This window comes from Sparus aurata, chromosome 16 (assembly GCF_900880675.1).
Source record: "Sparus aurata chromosome 16, fSpaAur1.1, whole genome shotgun sequence".
Classification (NCBI taxonomy): domain Eukaryota; kingdom Metazoa; phylum Chordata; class Actinopteri; order Spariformes; family Sparidae; genus Sparus; species Sparus aurata.
This window is the reverse complement of record NC_044202.1, coordinates 16,784,569-16,809,368: the sequence shown is the minus strand read 5'-3', so window position 1 is coordinate 16,809,368 and position 24,800 is coordinate 16,784,569. Positions and strand designations below refer to the sequence as shown.

At 43.2% G+C, this 24,800-nt stretch overlaps 1 protein-coding gene across 8 annotated transcripts in view; it reads left to right on the top strand.

The window, feature by feature from the left end:
• The window catches only part of LOC115597678 (ryanodine receptor 3), a 112,733-nt gene that overhangs the window by 5,496 nt on the left and 82,437 nt on the right, over positions 1-24,800 (top strand). For 5 of the 8 annotated variants that reach the window (XM_030443847.1, XM_030443844.1, XM_030443842.1 and 2 more), the window contains exons 2-4: positions 18,771-18,890; positions 22,924-23,028; positions 23,686-23,706. In XM_030443847.1, coding sequence (XP_030299707.1) covers positions 18,771-18,890; positions 22,924-23,028; positions 23,686-23,706 — 246 coding nt within the window. The remainder of the gene's footprint in view (positions 1-18,770; positions 18,891-22,923; positions 23,029-23,685; positions 23,707-24,800) is intronic. The other 3 variants (XM_030443846.1, XM_030443848.1, XM_030443845.1) reach the window with 1 other exon arrangement.

The following is a 24,800-nucleotide window of genomic DNA, read 5'->3' as shown; positions in this document are numbered from 1 at the left end:
TAATTTATAAAGATTGACGAGATTAATTGGAAACGGTTTCAGTTAGAGGTTGGCGCATTGTGGATTTTTAAATGCATTATGTTACCAAAGTTTCGCGCAGGGAAGAGCATTCGTTGGCTGATTATTATTGTTCTTTTGCAAAATCATTTTGTAGTTCAAGCTTAAAAAATGTGATGACTTGCTTGATTTCCTTGTTATTATTTTCAGCGGCAAATTGTTTGGGGCCCACAAAAATGTTTGAGAAAAGGGGCCCCTGATGGTGACAACAGCTCTAAACCCCCTTAAATGCGCTGAAGTACACTGATGCTAACTCATAACCAGTGTAACTGTACCATCAACCATCACCATCAACAAAGGTGCCCTTGGAACATTACTCCTTACTAAGAAACTGTCCGGAATCATCTTTGGTTCACTTTACCAGAGACCGCGACGGCCAAATTTTTCCTGACATCTCTCATCAAACGGCAAATAAGGATTTCTGCTCTCCGATGTGTCCGATATCTAATTGAATGCCCGCTTGTACACGACTTTCGCGCCACAAGTCTCTGCAACTTGCTTCACTTCTGGCTACTCCCGTTACCGTGTCACTTGCCCCGTGTATAATTACAAGAGATTACCATGAAATTATTTTCACTGATGGGAATTCAGTCCAGCACATCATTGCATTCTACTTGACACTAAGGAGGAGAGCTTTAATGTTATTATGATGGGGTCTGCCGTCATTTCATGGTTGAATTAAAAAAGTAATGGCTCAGTTTCATTAGCGACCGAAAGGCATTTTGAGCATAATGGTGCAGATTCTGGCGCGGAGATTGACTCCGAAATAGTGATTTCATGAAAACGGAAAAAGAATTCCGCTTTTCATGCAAATTGTCGCCGGGAATATCGCCTCGTCTAGTGTGTTTGTCATATGTTTTAACCAGCTGTTGCTGCGTGGGTACTGAAATGCAGAAAACCGATGCTGCGTTATGAATGCTTGACCTCGATTTATTTGTGCAAGTGTGAAATCGAATTGATTTATTATGGTTGTTTTTCCTGGAGGAATTGCGTATAAGTAAGGTGCGGTTTAGCCCAAATACTCGTTTCTGCACTGCGTACGTACGTCCTCACCCCTGCTGCTCTGTTGATTCCACTCATATCTCCCATTAGCAATCCCCCAAGACTCATCCGCAGCTCTCAGCGTTGCACTTTTAAGAAACTCAACTTGCAGAAAAGTAAGTTGGCGTAAGGTTTAATGAGGAGGGAGTCGGTGCTGCAGAAGGCTATTTCTCTGCGTTGCGTGATGAAGATGGACAGCTCAGATAGGACTATGATGTAGAGGGAATTAAGCCAGCGGGCCTGCCCAGAGACAACCCAGTGTAAAGCTGCTGTAATGAGCTATTGATCGAGTCACCAAATGAAGAAATTTCCTCAGTAATGTCAGTGGCATGCAGTAAAGGGGCCTGATTGATCTGCAGTTTCAGATAATGAATATTTAATATGGCAGTGTTAGACGCCTCCTCCCAAAGAGGACCCCGTTGTTGGTCGTGGACCTCCGACATGTCCGCCATTTATGTTTTCAACTACAGAATGAGAAGGTAGCACCTTTATTAAGACAGGTCTGACTAATGAATGCTGCAGTGATCCATGTTACTGAAGAAATATATTATACATCTCATATTAGAGAAAGACAGGGCTGCAACAGGTTATTTTCATCATTGATTATACATTTTAATCTACTGCTTAGTGTATTAAATGTGAAATGATGGCAAATGCTCATCACAAGCAGAGACAAACAGCTTGTCTTTTAATGACTCATGAATATTTTAACCAACATCCAGTATTAAAAGACAGTCACTGAAGCAATGATGTGAGACAAAAGCAGCAAATTGTCACGAAGGAAACGCTGACATTTTAAAGGTGAAATATGTAGCTGTGGGGAATGCATTCTTTTATCTCAAAAGAGAAAGCTTGTCATCGATTATCTTTGATGTCAAAAATAAAATAGAATAACGAACTCTCTTTGTTTCCATGACCGAAAAAACAAACTGACCTTTCAGAAAACCATAATTTCATCCTGTTTTACTTTGTTTACACGTGGCGGACCCTGCCACCTTTCTAGCTTCTGGGGACCTTATATTTCTCTGTGAACAAAACAGTAAACAAAATAAATATTTCTGATATGTCGTAGTATTACCTCATTATTATTGTAAATCTTTCCTCTCCAAAACTACATACCTGCTTTTTAAGTATTTAAACTTGAATGTCAACAATGAGCATACTGGAATTGTCACTGAATACAGTATTTTAGTTCTTAGACCCAAGAACATTTTCTTAACCTACTGTAGGTATGCAAGTAAATAAGCAAATAACAACCACACAAAACAATAAACACACACCAGATAAATTAGTAATAATTCATACTACGTTTAATACTGTAAACACTCAAGTAAACTTTGGGAATTATTTATCATATAAGAAGTCCTCATACACAACAAATCTAAGAGAAAACATCTGTGGGTTGTGATAAAATTCAATATGCTTGAATAATGCTGGACAATTAATCACAATGTGGCCAAGTGCAATATCCAAATTGCAGGAACAGCGAGTTTTTGACGAAGGTAAAACGCGTCACGCTGTGGCGTTATAAATGAAGCACTGCGGTGCCATAGAGATGCCCCTGCCTACAAATTACATTCTCAAGATATAAGGGAGCATGCATGTATGATAAAGACCCCAGCAGAGATCACATCATCACGATTTTTACACTTTTTTTTCAGTGAAAATGAAATGCGGAAATTGCAATTCCCACTTATACCATGAATTATTTTGCAATGTCTTTTATAATGATCTCAATTTGATTTTATTTGCATATCGTTCAGCCCTACGCTCAAACTTTTTGCGTGTGGCCAGCATCTTCTTAAAGCATATTCAATGATGTGCAGTACACCCTCTACATATTTAGAATAAACACCGTACGTACTGTATATTAAACCCCTACTGTGCAAAGAATCAGTAATGATTAGTGTCAAGACGCCTTTGGGGAAAGACTTGAATGAGTTTACAACTTACACTCTAATGTGTAGATCTAGTTAGAAGCTGAATGAAAACAATTACCAGACTTGCTGAAGTGGATTGTATTAACAATTCATATTTGCCTGCCTGTAATCAGCTATAGAGAGTTTAAAAACAAGGCCCGATTTGATTTGAAATTATTTTATTTATCCAAATCATATGCATATAAGCACAACAAGCTTCCAGGCCTCATCAGCACTCATGAAAGTTTCATATTTTTTTAAGCATTTTCATAAAGAAAGGGCTTCCTGCCAACTGATGAGACTAACATAAAAGTTTGTACAAAATGTATTGTGTTTATTATATTATTACAATGAAATAAAATAAGAACAAAACCCACCTTTTTGATTCTGTTATTGTCTTCTTTGTGCATAACAGGTTCATTGTTATTCACACCAGGGTGAAAAGAGCCCTTGAACCCAGACCGGTGCTTCCCTGGCACAGTTCACTTTCTGCAGGGACAAAATGATTTCTCTCTCTTATCTTTACAAATAGCACCGATGTCGGTGAGTCATAGCCCTTTTGGTTTCCTGGAACTTCTTTTGTGCTTCAGCCACCTCTCTGATATCCACGGCTTGCTGCTTTGGACCAGCAACAATGCGGCGCAATTAATCCTGCAGGCTCCACCGACAGCATACAGAAAAAAAAACATGCAAACATAAGACTGTTGTGCACCACTTCTGTTGTTTTCGAGCAGGGCGTCTTGTTGGCAATGGAAGATATACTATTATAATTGCTTTTGGTGTGCCATCAGTAGTAGTAGTAGTGGTGTGTAACATCACACCTCCCACAATAACGTTTGAAACACAAGTTGAGCTCATTTACTTAGAAGACACTGTCTGAACCAATTAGCTCCACATATCCTTCTGTAAGGCAGCGTGTGTGGTTCGGAGCTTTTGTGCTGCTCTCCATTTCCCTTCACCTCTTTCCATCTTGTTTAGCTTTAACGCCGAATAATACTCCAACACCGGAAGGCTGAGCGCACACTTGCAGCACAGGCTCCACCCCCACCAGCCCCTGTCAGCTTTGGTTAGCTTCTGCCTCCTCCGTGGCTCGCAGGGCCATCTCTGTCTCTGCCTCTATTTTGCCATCGCTTCTTGGCAGTTATTGTTGGCACATGCGAGGCTGCATTTCCCAAAAAATCTGTGGCTTTCCATTAGTCATTGGTCGTAGTAAAGCTGTGCCCTCCACAAATTCTTTCACTGGTGTGGCTCCCTCGAGAGTAGAAGTAGCAGACGAGTTCAGGTACGTTCATAAAATCTAGCATGGCCTTGGCTGTTGTTGTAGACGTCGTTAAAAAATACTGTAATACTGTACTATCAAATGGATATTAAATATATGAGGTAGCTGCCACTATTTTACCCCATTAACAGATAAGAAGTTTGATATTTAGACTCCCCAAATTGCATGTTAAATAAGTTAATTGTTGATCATTAATGTCACCTATATGCCAGTATCAGGCCCAACAATGGCAAAAAAAGTCATTTTGTAGGTATTCGAAATGGTATTTTATAGGTTTTAAGTTCCTGGAAAACAGTTTTAAAAATGTGGATGACTCATCCTGCACTCGAGGGCGGGTACTAGTTTGGCGTCCAATGAATGCTCTCTTAATTTTTATGATGCCGCCATACAGATTGCTGTATAAAAACACGGCTATATGACTGTATTTGGTGTTTTGGTGGGTGAAACTGGATCATATTTTAAGGAGATAGCTTTACTAAAACAACTGCTAACAAACGCTAACCAGCAGCCTCCCAATGACCATCTTCAGAAATCGGGGCAGTACACAGCCCCCTGAGACAGACAGTAACAAACAGTGCTTGTCGTGGTTCCTAATCAAGAAAAAGGGGAACTACAGTAGACTTGCGTCTACCGGTGTTGTCAAGCGCTCTCAGTCTTATCTTTGTTTTCCCAGCCATTTGATGATGAGTCGCTACACACTGCGATATGTTGCACCGCATCAATTATATCCTCCTCCAAGGTGTCACTCTTTGCTGCCATTTTACTCAAAACAAACCCCCCCAAAAATCGCTTCCTAAATTCTAATTAGCAGCGGGGCTGGCACCGCATCCGTCCAGAACAGAAAAAAAGTTTGGCTCACCGAAAAGTTTCTGCCAAATGAAACAGATTTGAACCTTAAGCTGTAGCCTTGACTAAACAGTGTACAGCTGGTGATGGGCTCAAGTGAACAGTTACACGGAGGGTACTGATGTAGTTACCAAATCAAAGAAGAAGTGTCGCATGTATTACTTGCCTCCCTGCGAGCATTCCTCTCTCGGTTGACAACCTTAACATTTTTTCGGGTTTCCCCACCTCTGCAGCCGACATCCCTGTTACCACAGAAACAATGTCTGTGTCTCTGACATTTTACCACGGATGAACACCATTAAAACTCTCTCTTCTTTCAGCCATGCTTGTGAATCATTCTCCTCCTACATAAAGCAGCTCCGGTATCTGCCATAATTATGTCCAATGTTCTGTCTCCCCACTGTGCTCCTAATAGGCCATTTAGGCGAGTGTTTACTGCTGCAATCTGCTGCTGTTGAGCTGCACTTTGTAGGAGAAAGTTGAGTCTCTTTCTTTCGTTTTTTTTTTTAAAGCAACCGTTGACAGCCTTCCGACCGAAAATGTAATGCCGGATCGCTATGCTGCTGGAGAGCTGCTCTCAGTGACACCAGTGCATGTTATCGAAGAATCCTATTGACCCGGCTGAGGGTGTGTAATTGAGTAATTTGCGGGATCTTCACACACAGGTGCATCCGGCGCTACAACAATTGCTGTGCTGAGAGAATCCAGTGTTGCCCCCCCCCCCACTCCAGGTCGGGTGCCAAAGTCCCTGCCTTTTCATCTGATATTGACAACAGTGACGTTTCCTCACCTCATAAAAGATTCACACCTCTTTAACAACCTCTGCGTTGCACCACGCCAGCACAGACAAGGCGATATCGTCGCTTTATTGGGGCTTGTTGCTGCAGAGTCAACTATGTGTGTTATAAAGAAATGCACTATTCTGCCTCACCGGCAAGCACGGTTGCGAGGATGCTCGTAAAGGCCCGCGCATGCATGCCAACGCATATTCAACCCCATGTATTTGCACCTTATTCGAGAGCAAACACCCCATTATTTTGCAGCTTCCACTTTCTTCCGAGACTCTGCAGTGCTTCTGTGGAGAGCTTTTATAGCTGGGTCTATGTCTAGCCCTGCAGGTGAGGGAGTGCAGAGAGACAGTGGAGCATTTTTTATACCTCCGCTGGGTCTCTGCAGCATTGCTCAGTTTTTTTTTTTCTTTTTCTCAGCACTCCCTCCCAACTTACAGGAGTGTTTCTGTGGCAGTATAGCTGACGAGCTGACACTTCAAAAGTGCCTCACCCAGCTCTTAATGGCCTCTTCCTGAAACGTATGACAAATCAGACTGCTGCCGGTTGATATCTGATGCAGTAAAAATTGCCCTACAAGAGGCTGTCTTCTGACTCTGAGCCCCAGATGAGTTGAGATGTGTCTTTTTTTTTTTCCGGCTCTTTGTGTTTTCCACCTGCTCTTTCGTGACTTGTTGCTTAAGGTGGTTTGCCCCTGAATTCGGCAATTGCCATCAAGTCAGACTGTGTCTACACTCGCTATTTGCCTCCGTCTGCCTTCTCTCCCCTCGCGCCATGCTTTGTCTCCGAGGCTCCGCCGCGCTTTAGCTCTGACACCAAAACCTTTCACCTGGGCATCATCACCAGTCCTTGCACAAATAGAGTTTGACACAGCGGTGTCTCAGCTGCAGTTCAATCTTGGCTCTCTCCTGTGCCGGGGGCCCAGTGAAGCTATACTTACAAGCATGTGGATGAGTGCTCTGAAGAATTTTTGTCAGGTCAGGCCTTAAAGGACAATGGATATTTTTATCCCACAGAAGCTGACACTGCGATCAGTGTTATTGCACATATAAGGAATAAGTGTAATACCTTTATACACGTTTCTGTAGAACAGTTATCTCTCCGATTTGTGAGCAGATGAACCCGTTAGAGTATTAAACAGTGTCTTTCTTGGCAAAAGCAAAGTGTTGAGGACATGTTCCCTTTAGATATTTGGAACTGTGGGATATTCTAATGATATAGCCAACAACACCAACTGCGAGTTGTCATTCTTTCATGGCTAGGTGTTTCTGATTTATTCTAAGAGAAGGTAACTCTTGGTTGCGGCTTCACATTTGATTGACAGACATGGGAGTTGTATTTATTGTCTCATCTCATGCCAGCATGAAAGGGAAAAAGCTTATTTCCCAAATTGTCAGACTATTCAGGGCTCGAGACTAATGGCATTCCCTTACCGCAGGGACAGTAAATGTGATTAGAACGGACAGAGATCTTCCCCGGGATGCCTCCGGGACGAAAGGGTTTTTTGTATGCACTTGTGTGTAACTATCCCTGAGTAAATGAGAGACTAAACCAAGTGCTAACTACAATAAAGGGTCTAATGAAGACTTGTCATGCTGCATTTTTAGTGGCTATAAAACTATCACGTGTTAAAATCTACGCAGTAAACTCCCCGTCTACGGAGGACGGGCACGGACAAAATCTGTGTTGAAATCAACAAGATGAATAAGCTAGTTAGCTGTTAGCTTTTAGCAGCCGGTGGGCAGCAGTGTGTTTTGGTGTGTTTGGCTAAGGGAGCAGACAGCTGACGGAGGTGCTACCTCACAGCTAACCGAGCTAACAAAGCTAAGAGCTAAAAAACACAGCAGGACTGAGAGTTTATGATTTGCGGAACATGTTAAGTCTTGAACAGTGAACTACAGATGTATGGAAGTACTTTGGCCTGGTATATTTTGGAGATTATTCTTGGCCGCATCACATATACAGTACTCCTACTTCCCTTGACCTGAAATCAAAGTGTTGTCTCCATCTCTTCCCCACTTAGGTCTTCCTCTGGCGTCACGCAGTTGAAATACAGAGTCAAAATTCACGCTTCGCTTGCTGGACGCAGCGTGGTTACAAATGCACCTGTTAGTGCTGCTCTCCCTTTGGACCTCCCAAGAAAATCTCTTCCTCTAAAAATACACAACACATCGCTCGTCGGAAAGCAGAGGCAGCCTGTTTTCCCTTCCCTGTGTTCTGCCACAAAAAAGTCTCAGTTCCCTCGGCGGATGAGGATACTTTGCGAAGAGGAAGCACAAGGACTAGGAGGCCGTTTGTTCCTTTTGTTTCTCGGTGAAAACCCCAGCTTCAGTGCCATCGCGTAAAACAGGGGGGGAAAAAAGGCAACACTGCCCTTATCTTCTTGCATCGTCATTGTATTAGCGCTTAAAACTATCCGGACAGGTTTTACCCCGATTTTGTTCAACGGTACGGACAGTGGACGCCTGAAGCAAGGAAGTGATGAAAATGCTTACTTTAGCCCTTCGCATTAAAGTAACTGCCGGGGAGGAGAGGCAGTGCTGCGAGGTGCAGTGAAACACTTTACAGCCTCCCTCCTCTGCTCCCCTGGTGCTGAAGCATGCAGACAGGCTTAATACCTCCAGACCTGGGGGTGTTGATCCGCCTGCAGGGCTCACTTAGTAACACTTGTTTTATAAACTTTCTCCTCACGTGACCTCCAACAGCCTTCATTTTTAACGGAAGAAATACGTCTGACTCTTTTTGTAATATCCACGCTCTGATATGCTGCGACGCCGCACCGCTTACAGCAGCTACAAACATTCCGTGCCATTTAAGGTGTAGCCATTTTTCACCCCGAGCTATTTGGTTTGCAGCGATCGCCGTACCTGTCCAATCTTCGAGATGGATTGCCCCGGCCCATATGGCCGCTGCTGTTCACAGCTGTATAGTGCGAGTCTATGGTGATTGGGTAATTAGATTGCCCGCAGTGATTAGACAGTCCGGGTCTGAAGTGCAGTATGTGCCAGATGACTGTTGCGTACACACAAGCAAACAAGCTGAGAGGATCAAATATGAACGGGATTATTGAACCACCACATATTAGATTATCTTCCAGTGCCTTGGTGGTATCTTCTCTTCTATTTATTCCTAGATATTTGACTGAGCATCGGTAGAGTCTTATTTCAGAGTGCAAAAATCTGTTCATACTCAGAGTTGCTGTACCGTAGATGTTGGTGTGGAGAGACTGGACTGCCTCAGGAAGTATTGTTGATGAGGGCCTTTAGCATCCGTTGAGATATCGAAATGATACATTCTGGGGATGCATGACAATATCAGCATGTCGTCAGTGTCGGCCATTAAAGGCAACGACCCAAAATGAACATTTCTGCTGATGTGACATTCAAATTAAATGATTCTTTAAAGATGCAGAGAGAACCTGGTGAATTCATACTCAAAACAAATAAAGAGGTATCATATCACGAGAGTAACTGCGAACTGCTGCTAACTGTAGCTGCCCTAACATTCTGTTGATAATATTAGCATTTAAGAAACTTAAAAACTTTTTTCAACTGAAATTCTTAACTATTGCACCTTTAATTCTAGGCATGCATCACAAAACTGTTGTCTCAGTAGTGTACTTATTTTTAACCCGAGAATATGTACATACAAATGTTATTTGTCTGCACCTGCCAGTGGGCAACTGCTATAACAGTAGGTTCAATATTTAATTCAACTCTGGGAAAGACTTGATGATGTTCTCTGCAATTAGGTGGAAAATGATACGTGTATATGTCAGTATTGGCATCCGCAATTGCCCAAAATGAGTAGTAAAATGTTGGAGTATTGGATTTTGGCAAAAATCCAATATCCTGCATCTCTAATATATGCAAACAAACTTGACCTACATGACCTGTGTTTAATGATTCTTCAAACAACATGCTGTGTCCACGCCAGTGCAGTCTACAATGCAGCTGCGTGCATTTTGTGCCAGCGTCTGGTCACTGACACTGTTCAATAATGAGCTGTAAAGCTGTCATCCTCAGCTCCCTTAGCAAAGCCTTTAAAGGAGGTTGAAACTTCAGTGGATGTTGGGATTAATTTATGGTGTCACCCCGGCCTGGGAATTTTAATGATCTTTGTGTATGTGTGTGTGAGAGTGAGTTCCTTGTTCTCTCGATGGCTCTGTTTGCCTTTCATTCTGCCTCTCTCCGTCTCTATCGTCCGTGCTCTGGGGGCAGTGTGTTCAGCAGTGGGCCTCGAGATGAGCGTTAGCACTCCCATTTACACAGCAACACTGAGTCACGAGGAACAAAGCTTCGCTCCTCTCGTCCAGCATTTTTCTCTTTCTCTGTCCATCTCGGCTGGTGTTAGACCACAGTATGAGAGAGAGTGTGAAGCTACAAGTCTATGAATCACAGTAAATCGGCAGATAGCATGTGTAACAACCACCAGAATATTCTGGAACAAACGTTTCTTGGCTTACAGTGCTTCCTCGGATAGTGGAGGACAATTACAGTACAGGAAAATATACACTCTACAGTCATTGTTATGCAAGTAGTTTAAGTCCTGTCATGCTAATAATGATATCTTGATTTGATCCTCATTAACAAATACAGTATGAGGGACAGGTTGTCCAAATGCTTGTTCATTGGAGAAAAGTTGAATGTAGCTCTAGACCTGCTCCATATGTTCTTGCACTGCCAGGTGCCAGTCTACATCCAGTAAGTCAGACTATGCACTGTATGAAAAGTGTCATGAGATAACTTTGTTTCAAAATTGACCTGAGTTGAGTTTATCCTGTCTTTTTCTTCCTTATAATGCTACATTGTGAACAACAAGTCAGCTGTTGTAGTCAGCAGGAAGAGAGCTAGTTAGCTAGCTAGCAGCCACTGGGCCGCAGAGTTTGGCTAAGGGAGGTAACAGCTAGCAGAGCCAGTAGCTTACAGTGAGCTGAACACGCAGCATGACTGAGAGGTTCTGTTCAGAGGAAAAAGAACCATTAAACAGTGAACTGCAGTTTGATGTGACAACACAGGTTTACGCTTATGCTAATACACGTGCTTCAGCCTAGTGTTAAGGTAAAAGTAGTGTGAATGCTAATACATTAGCAACATTAGCCAAAAAAAACCCATTTTGAGTTTACGTGTACTTCAAAATAGTTAAAGTAGCTAGTCCTGTGGTGTGTTTAGGTAAGCAAATAGCTAGCAGAGCTAATAACTAACAACTAGCAGAACAAACAGTTTTGGCTCAGAGGAACATGAAGCATTATAAAGTGAACTGCAATTTAATGTTAACAAGTTTACGATAAATACATATACTGAAGCACCTTGATGATTTTGATGATACCCGTCTTTGTTACATCACATTTAACATGTTCAGTGTACACCAACATGATCAGGAGGCATACACAGAAGGTCAGACCAATAACTGCAGTATGTTTTAACAGGACGTCATTATAGACTGCGGTCCTCCCCTGTCCTGTTAACCATGTGAAGATACCCGGGAAACACATGGTCTTTTTTCTGTTTTTACACTCGGAGAGTATTTGTGAGTAAAATTTCTAGGCAGGAGAGAAAGCTTGTAGGGGGTACAACCACTGCCCAGCTGTATTTTGTTCTGCAGTGCCTGGCCAGCTGTATCAATCTGTCCAGAACAAAGTCTGCATGTGTGAGCCAGCCTCTGTACGTTGTTGACTGGCAGCAGCAGGTCCCCCGGTGATGATGGAGACTTATTACCTAGTGCGCTGTTCAACGGTGTCACACAGGGACAAAGGCAAGTAGAGGCAAGTGCTGTGGTCTGCTGTGTATGTGTGAGGCATTGGCTTAGCTTGCAGGATCTTTTCCATCACCTTTCCTTTTTCCTCTCCTCTCTCTCTTCCTCCCTGTGGTGCTATAGCCTTTAGCCTCCTCCCAGAGGGCCGCTCGGTGCCACCCTTGGATCAGTTTGCCGTTGATTCACTAGATTCTTTGGCACAAGATCAAGCCGAAGAAGATAGACCAAATATGACCTCAAAGAGTGAGGCAGAGAGCTGCTGCAGCTGCAGGAGTGGAGTCTGGATTTTATCGCCACAAGTCTTTACTTTGATGGGGTATACTTAGCAATGGTAATTTCTTCTTAACGGGAGGTGTAATTGCCTCCCCTTTATGAACTCCTTTAGATATTTACACACCCTCATGCACCAGTGCATTCTTGTGAGACTCAGGCATGTACACAGACAATTAGTTTGGGTTGAGGCAATTTTCGCAATTCAGCTTTGTGTGCAAGCTTTATGTACTGCATTTTAATGAGGTGACAGAGTGAATCGTTGTCATGATCGCATGGCTCGTGGCTCTGTTGGTTGTCAAGGCATAGAAGGTGAAATCTGAAGACAAATGAATGATGACACTCTTTGTCATGTTGTTGCTGCCCTATGGGAGTTGTACCACTACACGCAGTGTTTGTTATATTCTCTGCAGCGTTTATGCTCTGAACCGAGCTAGTGTATCTCACATGGACGAAGATGAGCGACGGTAACGTCACGAGTGAACAGAGTGCTGCTGGCTGTAAGAGTGCAAGCTGTGGTAACACAAGCCTTATGGGAGGCATTGGAGCAGCGCACGAAATACCCGAGCAATTCAATTGAAATCACACCCAGACTCCGAGCGCACAAAAAAAACAGCAAACATACAGTTTCCTGCTGAGAGGTAGTTTGCTCTTTTCCACTCCAGCTCCGGCTCTCCGGCTCTTTTTTGTGTGTGTGTGTGTGTGACTGTAAGACATTTTGTAACCGCAGCTTTACACAAGGTATTGTAGCGCCTCCAGGATGCACTTGACTAGTGACAATGCAGCCCTGGGTGGTGCATGATAAGGTGGTAAGAGGTTCTTTTTGCTGCACTACCTGCTGTAATGCTGTTGACATCTCCTAAACCAAAAGCTGCTCCAAACCACTCCTGAGATTGTTTTGGTCCAGGTACTTCAGTCCCTCAGGGCTTTGTTTGGGATTGTTGCGGCCTAAAATGCTGGATCTCACTCAACATTTCCAAAACATTGCAACGCATCGTTGCAATAGCTCGCATGTTGCAATGTTTACAATATTTTCCTTTGCCAAGGAGATTATGTTTTCACCAGTTGGTTGGTTTGTCAGCAGGATTACACAAAAAATAGTGAATGGATTTCCATAAAACTTGAATGGAGGATGGCCCAGAATAGACCCCATTAACTTTTGGAGCAGATCCTGAAAAAAGGGATAGGACTTTTTTTACTGTCTTAAAAATTTCAAAACAAGCCATATTTAGTTGTACATTTTGTTAATTACTCAGGGAATAATGCATGGATCTTGATGAAAAAAAATCAGGGGCATTTAACTGGCTGGGGTCTATGAGTGAGAACAATTTCACGCGGATCCAAACAAAAAATCCTGATCGAGCGGATTTAAATGTGTTTTATCTGATATTGGATTAGGCTTGATTGAATTAAAGGGGACTATTGGGCCTTTGCAGATGTACACACTCTACTGATTGCTCTTCTAGTTTACAATGAAACTCTTGGAGAAGGTGTTTAATTAGCTCTAATTTAATTACACATCAACTTTGCATTTTGGATAAAGCTTTCACACCATGTTCAAACACTTTATTTGAGACTTTGTACTCCTAATTTTCTGTATCACATAACACACATAGTTTGTTGCACAAACCGTAGTGTTGTACACGGTGCAAAACAGTTTACCGCAACTTTTGTGCAGAAACACTTTTTGTTGGTAAATGTGAGACATCCGCGTCGCGCATGTCTGCATCCTTGCAACCAGAAGGAACCTAAAAAAAAAATTTGCTTTGGTGCCTGACTCTGGTGCCAGCTAGCTGTATTGAAGTCTTCAGGAGATGCATGGAGAAACACACTAAAACCCAATGAGTTCTTTCATTTTCTGGAGGAATTTGCACATCAGAAGTCAAACGACGTAGATATGTTGGGTCTTAGTTTGTTTCTCCATGCAAAGCTGGATTTGGTGACATAAAGACCTTTCCTTCCTTTTAGCCAGAAACAAGGAAATGAAATGTATGGCTTAACATTGCTATGATTGGTGAAACTATACGTATTGGTTAAATTTGCAGCAGAAAGTTGCAGTGATTGGACCAATTCGCAAAGTTGTGCTGAATTCACAGGAGCTGGTTAATGTTGTCTTAATTGCTGCGATTGCAGCAACATAACTTCCTGGAGGAACTGACTTATTCCAGTACTTAGAAAAAGCCATTATCAGAACGACGTTACAGTCCACAAACCCTTTGACTTCTCATCTCTGTTGTCCGGAGGGCTGGAATAGAAAACTAAATATGCAATCTACATAAAAAGGAAAAACAGAAGAGGTGAGAAAAAAAGAGATGCTCTTTAAATGAGTGCACACTTGTAAGGGCCCTAATGCCAGGATCATTTTTCTCACAAGCCATAGCAACCCATTAGTTGCCTCTAAACTCTGTAATCACTCCATACGATCATCAATGATGATCATTTATTTAGAAGCAGTATTGTAGTGCAGTCCATGCCAGCAACAGTACAAGGTCAGACCTGTAAGGGCAGTGCAGGCACGTTTACACACTCTGGTGTTTTAAAGGAGAAAGTCTTTCATGTCAGCCTGGATTCGTTCACAGTTCACCACAATGATTGACTCCTGCTGCCTTGTTGAGGAGACCTTTGGTGCGCCTACCTGTCACTATGCAAAAATCTCTACCAATGTCATTATTCCCCCCCCAGGGCACCAAGAGAGCGTGACTGGCTGAAACCGGGAGAGTGAGCTGTGTTGTCATCACAGCCCCGCTCATTGATATTCTCCAGCGCTCCTCACACAAGTCTCATAGGAGTTTTACGCTATTGTTGTGCACACACACGCTCACATATACACACATAAGCTCACGCATATACACGGTGGAGATGACAAATGCATGGATTTACACAGAACAAAGACAGAAGAGGGAGCGAGCGTGAGAGAGGGAGTATTATGATAGAGTGAAATTCAATCTCAAGGTGCCCTTGGAGACTCAACTCGCTTCTCACATGCAGGAGAAGGAATGATTGTGTTCTTTAATCTACAGAGAGCTGAGGCCCTGACGTCACAGTATGGTTAGGTGTTCCGCTTCTGTACTTCAATGCAGTCTTGTTGAGCCGGTCTGAGACGACTGGATGTCAACAGGATGAATTCTATTGACTCTGTTGATTCCCTGGCTTTTCATCTAAAGCTATCAGTGGGTTGACATTTTAGAGTGAGAAAGTCTCAGTTGCTGTTGCATGGATTTAAATAAAGTGAGCTGCACACATTCATGTTCCCCGCAGGATTAACTTTTGTGCCATTTGAATCTCAAAATTCCAATTTATACCAGCAAAACTATTGTTAGGTGTCCGTAACAACATAAGACATACTGTTGGACAAGGCTATGGTAAAGGTCCTTGTTTTTTATTAATTTACATTACTATAAAAATGTATGTGACAGTTGAATTAGGTTTTCTTTTTACCTACTCTTGTCCCCGGCTCTCAGAATAGCACTCTAATTTTGCTTGACTTTTTCTAACTGTTGCTCACAGTCAGCCAGAAATAGCAGATTCTCCAGATTTTTTAAACCTACCTGTCCTGAGTTGAGGAGCGCATTGTCTCTCCTTCAGGTCAGGCTGACATCACTCAGTGTGTGACTTTATGAATGATTGATAGGAGTGAGCGCCCCCTCCTGCTCTGTGGCGATAGGGGATGAGGGGTTGGTGACGGAGGGGGGAAGAGACAGACAGAGACAACTTCAGATACTTAATCGCACCTCAGTGTCTGGGTGAGACGGGGGGGGAAAGGGTCCAGTCGCGGGCTAGACAGAGGGAGTCACATGAGAGTACGCCTCTGATTGAAGATGCAGCTGTGTGTGTGCGTGTGTGTGTGTGTGTGTGTGTGTGTGTGTGTGTGTGTACGCGCGTCCGTTGTGTGTGCATCTTGGCACTCAGACAGGCAGGAATGCGATGCGTGGATCGATACTGTCCTTATAGGACCCAAATCAGCCCTGTGCTCGCTCTCCTCAACCGGGAGACTGATTGCATGTTCTGACCCAGCCAAGTGTTGATTTACCATAGAGGGCTATTCATTTCAATCTGCATCTAAGTTGAACAAGATTTTCCTATTGATCCAAGACTCTTAGCATTATCCAAAGTCTTTCCCATAACAGTCCCACGAATGGCACGATCAATTCCAGCAGTCAGTATTATCTCAATTATGTCTGCTCTCGGCTCCACTGTACAAACAGTACACATGGATCCCATACCGTGCGCTGATCAGCCATACAATAACCACTTACAAGTGAAGTGAGTAACATTTAATATTTTATGGCAGTGGCACCTATCAGTGGTGGGGATATATTAGGACATTTTGTCCTCGAATGTACAGGTGTAAGGATCTTGATGGACGTTCAGAATCTGCAGTGGTTGGTACCTACAAAGAGTGGTCTAAAGAAGGACAACAGTTGAACGGCTCATTGATATGCGTGTGAAGGGAGGGCTGGTGCATGTTGTCCAATCCCACAGAATAGCTACTGTACCATAAAGTGCTGATCAAGTTAAAGCCAGCTGCCTGTTCACTGCCGTAAGTGGCCACAGTGGACACGTTCGCATCAGAACTGGACCATGGAATAACATTTTCTTGTACATTACATGGGTAATGTTCTGTTGGGAAATCTTGGGTCCTGCCATTCATGTGGATGGTACTTCTATACGTACCACCTCTCCCTGCCACGCTGCAAAAACGGATCTCCATGCTAACAACAAATCTTTTAAGAACAGTTTTTTTTTTCATATCGACAACAGCTAACAACATGCCAAGCTTTAGAATCTCTCCCCGAACCACATCTGAGGCGCACGTGAGCGTCAACTGGAAAAAAAAAAGGGGGTCATGCGTGCTATTTGAAGGCCCCAAGGCTCATCATATTGATTCCCATGCAGGTCAACACAAGTGTCAAAAAAAAGGGCTGTAAACACACATGCACTCAGAGACACGCAGGGGCAGATGCTAGACATCTTTACCCTCTCTCTTTATCGCTCATGCATCATGCTGCGCTGTAATGGAGAGCTTTACAGTTACTACTACTACTCCTGCACTCTGCTCTCAGCACAATTCCCCCTTACATTAAATAATGCAGCTGGCCATTGTGCAGCTACGTCCCGTAGCAGCCCATATCAGCAGATTTCCGCTCACTCTGCTATCTCGAAGAGTAACTATGCCCAATTCAGCATTTACGGGGCCAATGCTATAAACCCAATCAGTCCATTTACACAAGAGCAGCATCAGATGTTTGTTTTCAGCTGTTGTTCTCCCAAAAGAAATGCATATTGGGGGGAATTTCTCTCTACTACGCCGGCCTTTTTTGATGTATATAATTGCTACAGCTAGTACACCTTCACAAAGACAGCGAGCCGCCTTAAAACCCACATGGCTCATCCGCAAGATTTAGATTGTTTACTTATTTATGGCTCCTCTTTATGCCTTTCTTTGTGTGAAATGTTATGCATAATGTTGTCGTTAATCATTGATAAGATGGTAACTTTTCCTCCATTATCCCTGTGCCGATGGCTGTTTGTGCCCATGTACCTGAAGCTAATATATTCGGAAAGGCTTGTCCAATAGTCACTTGCTAATTCTTTAATGCAAATATCAGACAGCAAGTCATTCTTTAGGTCAATTTATCCACAACTACAACAAATACAGGCATATATGCTCAATTATATCCACACATACAGCGCATTCATACGCAATTACTAATGCGACATCAAAGCGATCCCTGCCTTTACATACATAAATGCATCAATTTGCGCATACCATTATTTTTTTTATCATACAACGCGCCAATCAATTGCCTCATTTGTACCATTTAACAGAGTAAATAGCCCTAAAGGAGATTGGGTCAAATCAAAGGGATCAGCCATGGATGGTCTCTGTTTGATCATCGCATATACCCCCCCGCCAATTAGCTGTGCGGAAGCTGAGAGAAAAGGATAATTTGTGAAGGAGGGGAAATATGTTAGTTATTAGATTTATTTCCTTGTGGTGCAGCTGTCTGTCTTTGTTTATAGTTTTAGTACAATGTAGTTCCTGAATATAACCTGTGCATAGAAATGATTGAAAAAGACAGTTGTCAAAACTTAAAGATGCTATATGTGAAAATCGAGCTGCCTGCCAAACGACCTGCCAAAATGTCAACACAACCGCTAACTGCTGCTAACTGTAGCTGCTGTTATCTGGTTAGCTCAGTTAACCGTGCAGCTGGCGAGCGATCCTATTCGCTCACTCTGCTCAGGCTGGGAGCTTGGAGCGCCCATGGGAGCGATGGTGTTAGCATGCTAACTTCAATAGATATCCTTACAATCCAATACACAGACGTCTTTGACATAACATCAAAACTGTTATTTATACATATTTGGTAGATCATTTTAGTTTAGTTCAACACATATTGCACCTTTAATGTCAAATTACATAAACTGCAGTACTGCTGCAAGTTTTTTAGAAGTCAGTTTTTTCTACTCTTATTTTGAAAGTGCCTCACTGAAGGAACAAACAGTACAAGTGATGCTGCTATACCATTGTGCTAGACCTAATTCAACCTAACTCAATAATCAAGGAACAGGTGACTCATTGCATTTATGGTCTTGTTATTGCGTCCTGTAGTTTGACTTCTCCTGTTCTTCCCCTCCCACTGTGGTGGTGAAGGACCAGGGATGAAACACTTGAAAGGCCTTCGTGTCAGATAGGTCAATGTACTAGGATATGCATGAACATGTATGGATGAATTTGTGATCTCTGTGGACGCACGCTCATGGCGTCCACACTTGCATACACACAGACTGAAGTCTGTTTTGTCTTGACAGGATGATGAAGTGGTGCTCCAGTGCGTGGCCTGCATCCAGAAGGAGAATCGCAAGTTCTGCCTGGCTGCTGAGGGGCTGGGCAATCGGCTGTGTTACCTGGAGCCCACATCTGAGGCAAAGGTAGGCACAGTAACTCCACTGTTGCACCTTTTTTGATCCTCTCTGATCTGAAAAACACTGTGGAGAGAACACAGCGACGTCTTCAAAGCTTAGCTCCTTGATCAAAAGTCATCTACGTTTGGTTACTTTGCACTTAGGTAATCAATTATATGTTCAGGCACAGAAACTAATATATTCGGCAAATGTCACATGAAGCAGTATTTCAGGAAAGTGCACAGGATGAAAGGAATCGAGGGCTCCATGGAAACCAGACATGCATTTAGTTCATCCTTGTTTAGGTCGAGCAAAGATTCAGTGAAGCCAAGCAGGGTTTCACAGGAAGGCAGCTGAGCCGAAAGCCGCAACAGCATCCACTGTGGTCTCCTTGATGAGCTTTTCTTCCCAGGGTTCACAGACGACGGCGCATCTCTGGGGGCCCGTCGTCAGATGATAATTTCCTGAAATTACGCCCCTGGACGTGTTTGATGGATTGTTTCATAAACAATGCTGTCGTTGGCTTTAATTTCCTACAGCTTTTATTGCAGCTGAGCAGCACACGGTTGGAAGCGCTGACGCATTTGCTGGTTTTGTGCGACTAAGTGCAAAGTTTTAATTACGACAGTCGAGTTAAATTTAATTGTTTGCCTTCGGAATCAGCAGGTTGCCACCCAAAAGCGTTATGGAAAATTATGAAGCACATCCTCCACCTTTTTCTTCAGTAAGCTATTAGGCAGACGATGATTGGCTGTCGGAGAGAATCGTGACCATCCCGAGACACTCTCACCTTTCGCTGGCCCCTGTTGCTGTGCTGATGATCCGGCATTAATGTTTTCCTACAGCAAAGCACGTTGACAGCAGGCCTAATGGGCTTTTTCCACATTGATTGTCTTTTAATCATAATCCATTAGTATTGTGTGAGATTAATTTTGCTCCGGCTCTGACACCAGGCATATACAGTGTGTAAATGTGTGAGTCACGAGAGGGACAACATGAGGAGGCTGGAGGAGGAATAAAAGATCCTTGTACTCCTGGCATTTAGAATCTTTTCCTCTTTTTTCGACCACCTCCTCCAACGGCTCACACAAAGAGTATCTGTGTGTGTGTGTGCGTGTTATTGTCCACAGAGGGAGGCGAGGCTTTCACCCCATATTGGATGGTAATTATACCTGACAGGTGTGATGGATGTTCTCCCTGTCTTGCACTTTGTCTTCATTGCCTGCCGGTTTTATGAAAAGGCATCAACCCACCTTTGGGATCGGCACCAGAGAGGTGAAAAAAAAAAACCACAAGATGGCAATTTAGAAGTGGGCCTGGGCAACTGAATCGGATGCCTCCCTTTTCCTTGGTGAGCCGGTCTAGTAATGGGGTACAGAACCAGCACGACAGGATGTGGTTGATTTAAGGTTTGCACAGTTTAAATGGCAACATCAATCAGCCTGTGAGGAGCTGGTTGATTGTGATGTACGACCAGCAGCTCCTGCCTGTCAGCGACTTAATATTATGACCACTGGAGGGTAGATGCCCTGATACCATAAAGGCGGTGATGCTGTGTCATAGAAGTGTGCCAGTATGCGAGTAAAGAGAGTACCATTTGATATTTGGTTTGTTTTAGTTCCTTCCTTCGACCCGCCAATTAACAGTTTTAGCGACTCTTCCAGTTATGCTGAAAAAAAAAGGAATGGCAGAGTACGAGGTCACCTCCTCAAGGCAAACAGACTTTAACCCTTTTTGACCCTCTCTCTGGAGACTGGAATAGAGACGTGATCCATCCTTGCCCACCATCTAGCTACACTCTTTCCCTCGTTACACTTCTGCTCATAAAGAAAAACGTCAGGGCACGGCAAGGCAGCCGTAAAGCTGTCTCCCCGCTCTGCCCTGTGAGAGGACATCCTGACAGGGCTGGATACTCATCATCCCTTCTGGCTCTTGTGGACCTTCATTTCGCTGCCTTGCTCTCTCAAGATGGTCCCCTCCCCACCAACTGTTACAGTCCATCGCCCGGCGAGAGAAAAGGTCGGCTGTTAGTCACCCAGAGAGATAAGGGCGGGACAGGATGGCTTGACACCAGGACAATTTTTTTCTGATTCCCCCTATAATGACACTGCTGGAGAGAAGGCTGACTAATGTGGAGTGTTGTGTATTCAAGTTCAAGCAGGTTGACGTGGGAAATATACCTTTTCGTTTTGTTGTTGAGAGTTTGATGAAAAGATAGATACGACTCTCACATTTCTGTGTTGAATATGAAGGTCTGTAGGGAGACATTTAGCTTAGCATAAAGAGTGTAATTTTGGAAACGGAAAAAAAAGAATATGCCACCATAATGAGATATAACAAACAACATAAAACATTTGATTGAGCTAGAGACAGGCTGGTAGGCACCGCTGGACTCTCTTTAGCTTTGTTCTTTAGCACCTAAATGCTACTCGGCTACTGTGTTCGTCAATTTTTTTGGAAGTTGTTTTTTATTTTTTGGCTGGAACAACTGCCTATTGTTGCAGCTAGAAAAACAACACTGGCCTATGAGGGTGGCGAGACTGAGCTTTAGCTGTAATTGCTGTTGTAGTTCTCTGTGGGTTCTTCAGTTTGGACGATACCTGTCACACACAAGTAGCCATATTCAGTGTTCAGAAGATTTAACAAACAGATATGAGAGAGGCGTCATTCTCTCCTGTTTCTTTAGACATTTCGGATGAAAATTAAAGCATCTCTCAAAATTAAACTAATCAATCAACCCAATGACGAAGTTGAGTGATTGAATGTCTGTAGTCCACAGCCGGCCAGCGAGAGCATCTGGAAATACTGTTGGCATGTGTTGCAATAAATCAAGTCATCTCTATAAGGTTTCACTTTCCTACACTTTAATGGTCAGATTTGCCGTGGCTGTGCACAGCGGTGGTCATTTTAGTCTTGGAGATCTAATGCAGGGATATTTAAATATATCCTTTGATGCTTCACCCTAAAATTGAGTTGTGTGAAGTTGAAAATGAGGTTAGCTATACCTGTGTGAATGAACCAGTTTGGGAGGAGTTGAGATACTCAGTAAGGAGGTCAGTGAGGGTGTTTAGGTTGATATCATTTATCTTGTAGCCGCACTTCTACTTTCCTCATTGTGTCAGTGAATTTCCTCTATCCCCTCCTGTCCCGTCCTGTTCTGTCCTGGTTTGGGATGCAATTTGGCTTCCGTGCCTTTGTCTAATAGCGCTCCGTCCAAGACCTGGCTTATCTGAGCGCCGACTGACCTGAGAGCACTTAATCTGTTTCTAAAGTACCTTTTAATGAATATTGCCCACTTGATTAAGACGAAATTGGTTCGAGAGCGGTAAAAAATGCAGTAGTCAGCACGGACTTTAGGGCATCTAATCAGAAGATCGCTGTAGATTCAGGGGGCAGCTTAATTTTTTTTCTGGCAATGTCTGAATGTTTTGCTTATCTAGCAAAAAGTTCATTGAATCAAAATCAGTATTGCTGGGACAGGTGACCGTAGTGATCATTTGATGATGACCAAAATGAAAAGCAACAAGCCTATCATAGTGTATTCACTGTGCAGGTGCATTGTGAATCACCTATAACTACAGCAGTGACATCCATTTCAAGTAGCTTTAATCAATGTTTTTATCAACAAATAGTCATACAATGGATCAAAACAAATGAACAACAGGTCAAACAGGTGAAGGGTCACTTAACTAGTGAAGCAGCCTTTAATGAGTATTTTAGCATCTTTTAGCCAATTGTTTTGTTTTTTTGGCCCCTGCTCTCACTGCACTCATTTTGCACCTTGGTGGTCTCATAACAGTCCTTGGACCTGTGTGAAAATGTCCCAATTTTTGGGCCGACTGTGCCCCCTCCTGTTGCTGTTTAGAGAACATTTTGACTCAGTAACAACACACCATCAGGAATGAACTCTGGAATAAATCTTCTGAGGTACTCTTGTCTTCTGCTTCTTATTTATAGGCTGTTAAACTCTGCTTCATGCAGCTGGAAATTATTACTATGAGAATGTGTGAGAAGAAGATATGTGAGTGCTGCATGTAAACCCACCTCCCTGTTTTTGCAGTATGTACCTCCAGACCTGTGCATCTGCACATTTGTGCTGGAACAGTCTCTGTCAGTACGGGCCCTGCAGGAGATGCTGGCTAAGAGCGGACAGAACAGTGAAGGGGTAAGTACGCTACCTGTGCTAAAACACACACACACACACACATACACACACACACATAAACAGACAGGATACAATCTTACAATCCATACTTCAACTCTTTTCATAAGCCATCCCTGAGTCATGTACTGTATGTCCCATCCTGTTAGATGTTCAAAGAGAAGGTTGTAAAACAGTTTATTGTAATGAATGCAGTCAGCTAGGTTGAACACTCTTAACTTGTTCAGTCACTATAAAGAGATTAATGGGCAAAATAGGCCCATTACAGTGGCCTGGGGACCCCGACTGCAGCGAGGTCCGGGCCCCCATGAATATTGATGAGGATGCCGTGGTATTACTGCAGCTTTTCCTCAAGTGCCTCGTGCACTTTTGCCCATTTGATTAACACCGAGCCTTGAAGGAAAACAGCTTCATTTCGCTGCATATTTTTCTTTGTGAAATAATGTCCCTACAAGCAATTCAAGCAGCTGGCAGTTTATTTGGCTTTTTTCAACAGCTTCAGGAGTCTGTCAGGTGGATGAATGTGCACAAGTAATCATTGTTTTTAGTTGTCTCCTTGCAAGTGTGTTTGCCTCTCTCTCTCCCTGCTGTGACACATGTGTAACTCTCCCGTCTTTATCTTCTATCTTCTGTGTATAATCTCCATCTTCTGCATGATAGACACGCGGCCCGGATCGATGGGTATGTTCAACACTCATACCATTCCCCTCTCATCCCTAATGCATGCAGCAGTAGATTAGTCACAATACACAATTTGTTCTCTTACTCTCTCCCCCCATTGGTGTCCTACAATATGACTTATCCTCTATCACACGTCATCTCGGAACATTCGTCTTTGCATCAGAAAGCAATAATATTCTTGGATTATGCAGACACCAGGGCCGATGCTTCTAAGTAACTAATGATCGTATGGATTTTTTTGTGTACACTGGGTGAGAAGATTGTGTGTGAGCTCCTACCGAGCTGACAGAGACAAATAGAGTTTTGTATAGACTTCCCAATAAGGTTCCCTGCACCCATCAGCTCGCACACAACTCTCTTTCCACTGCTGGAGAACTAGAGCGGCACCAATGCTGGATTAGCGTCAGATTAACATTAGTCTTGTCCTCGGGGCATTCAGATGGATGCTCATTGCAGTATCATTTGTTTTATGCAATCCCTACCACGTAGGATAAGCTCTAATTTGTCACAGTATCTTTTGCTCACTCACTCTTGGCTGTGTGCTACGAGATACCACGAGATGATGCAAACGGCTGAGGCCAAGACTTCTGCAACAAGGCCGAAAATGATTGTGAGTGATGTGGTCAGAACAGCTCTCATCTTGAGCCAGGTCACTCTATTCATGCCACATGACTAATGATGGTGAGAATGTCCATTAATCCTCACAGTCTTCTCTTCTATGGTAAATGAATGTTTCATTGCTAGAGCTTTGCTGCCGCAGTAGAATCTGCTGCAACAGAGGGACAGAAGTCAAAATCATTGGTTCCATTGGCCCTGCAGGGAGTCTTAGAGCTAGCTGGCAGGGAATTATGAACCACATCAGAGAAAAAAGGCTCTTCAAAATATTAAACGCTAAATTAAAGCTCAAATGGGCCCATTTTACTGCTGGTCCAGCTTCGTTCCTCTTGCATCAGCACCTTCTTAAGACCTTAAGGAAACACTTGAAGTCCAACTGAATTAAGATTGCATCTTTTTTTCTACTGCAGCATATGTAGAGTATGTGTTCTGTAAAACACTTTGTCCTGTTTTATCCTTTGAGAAAATATCAGAAACCA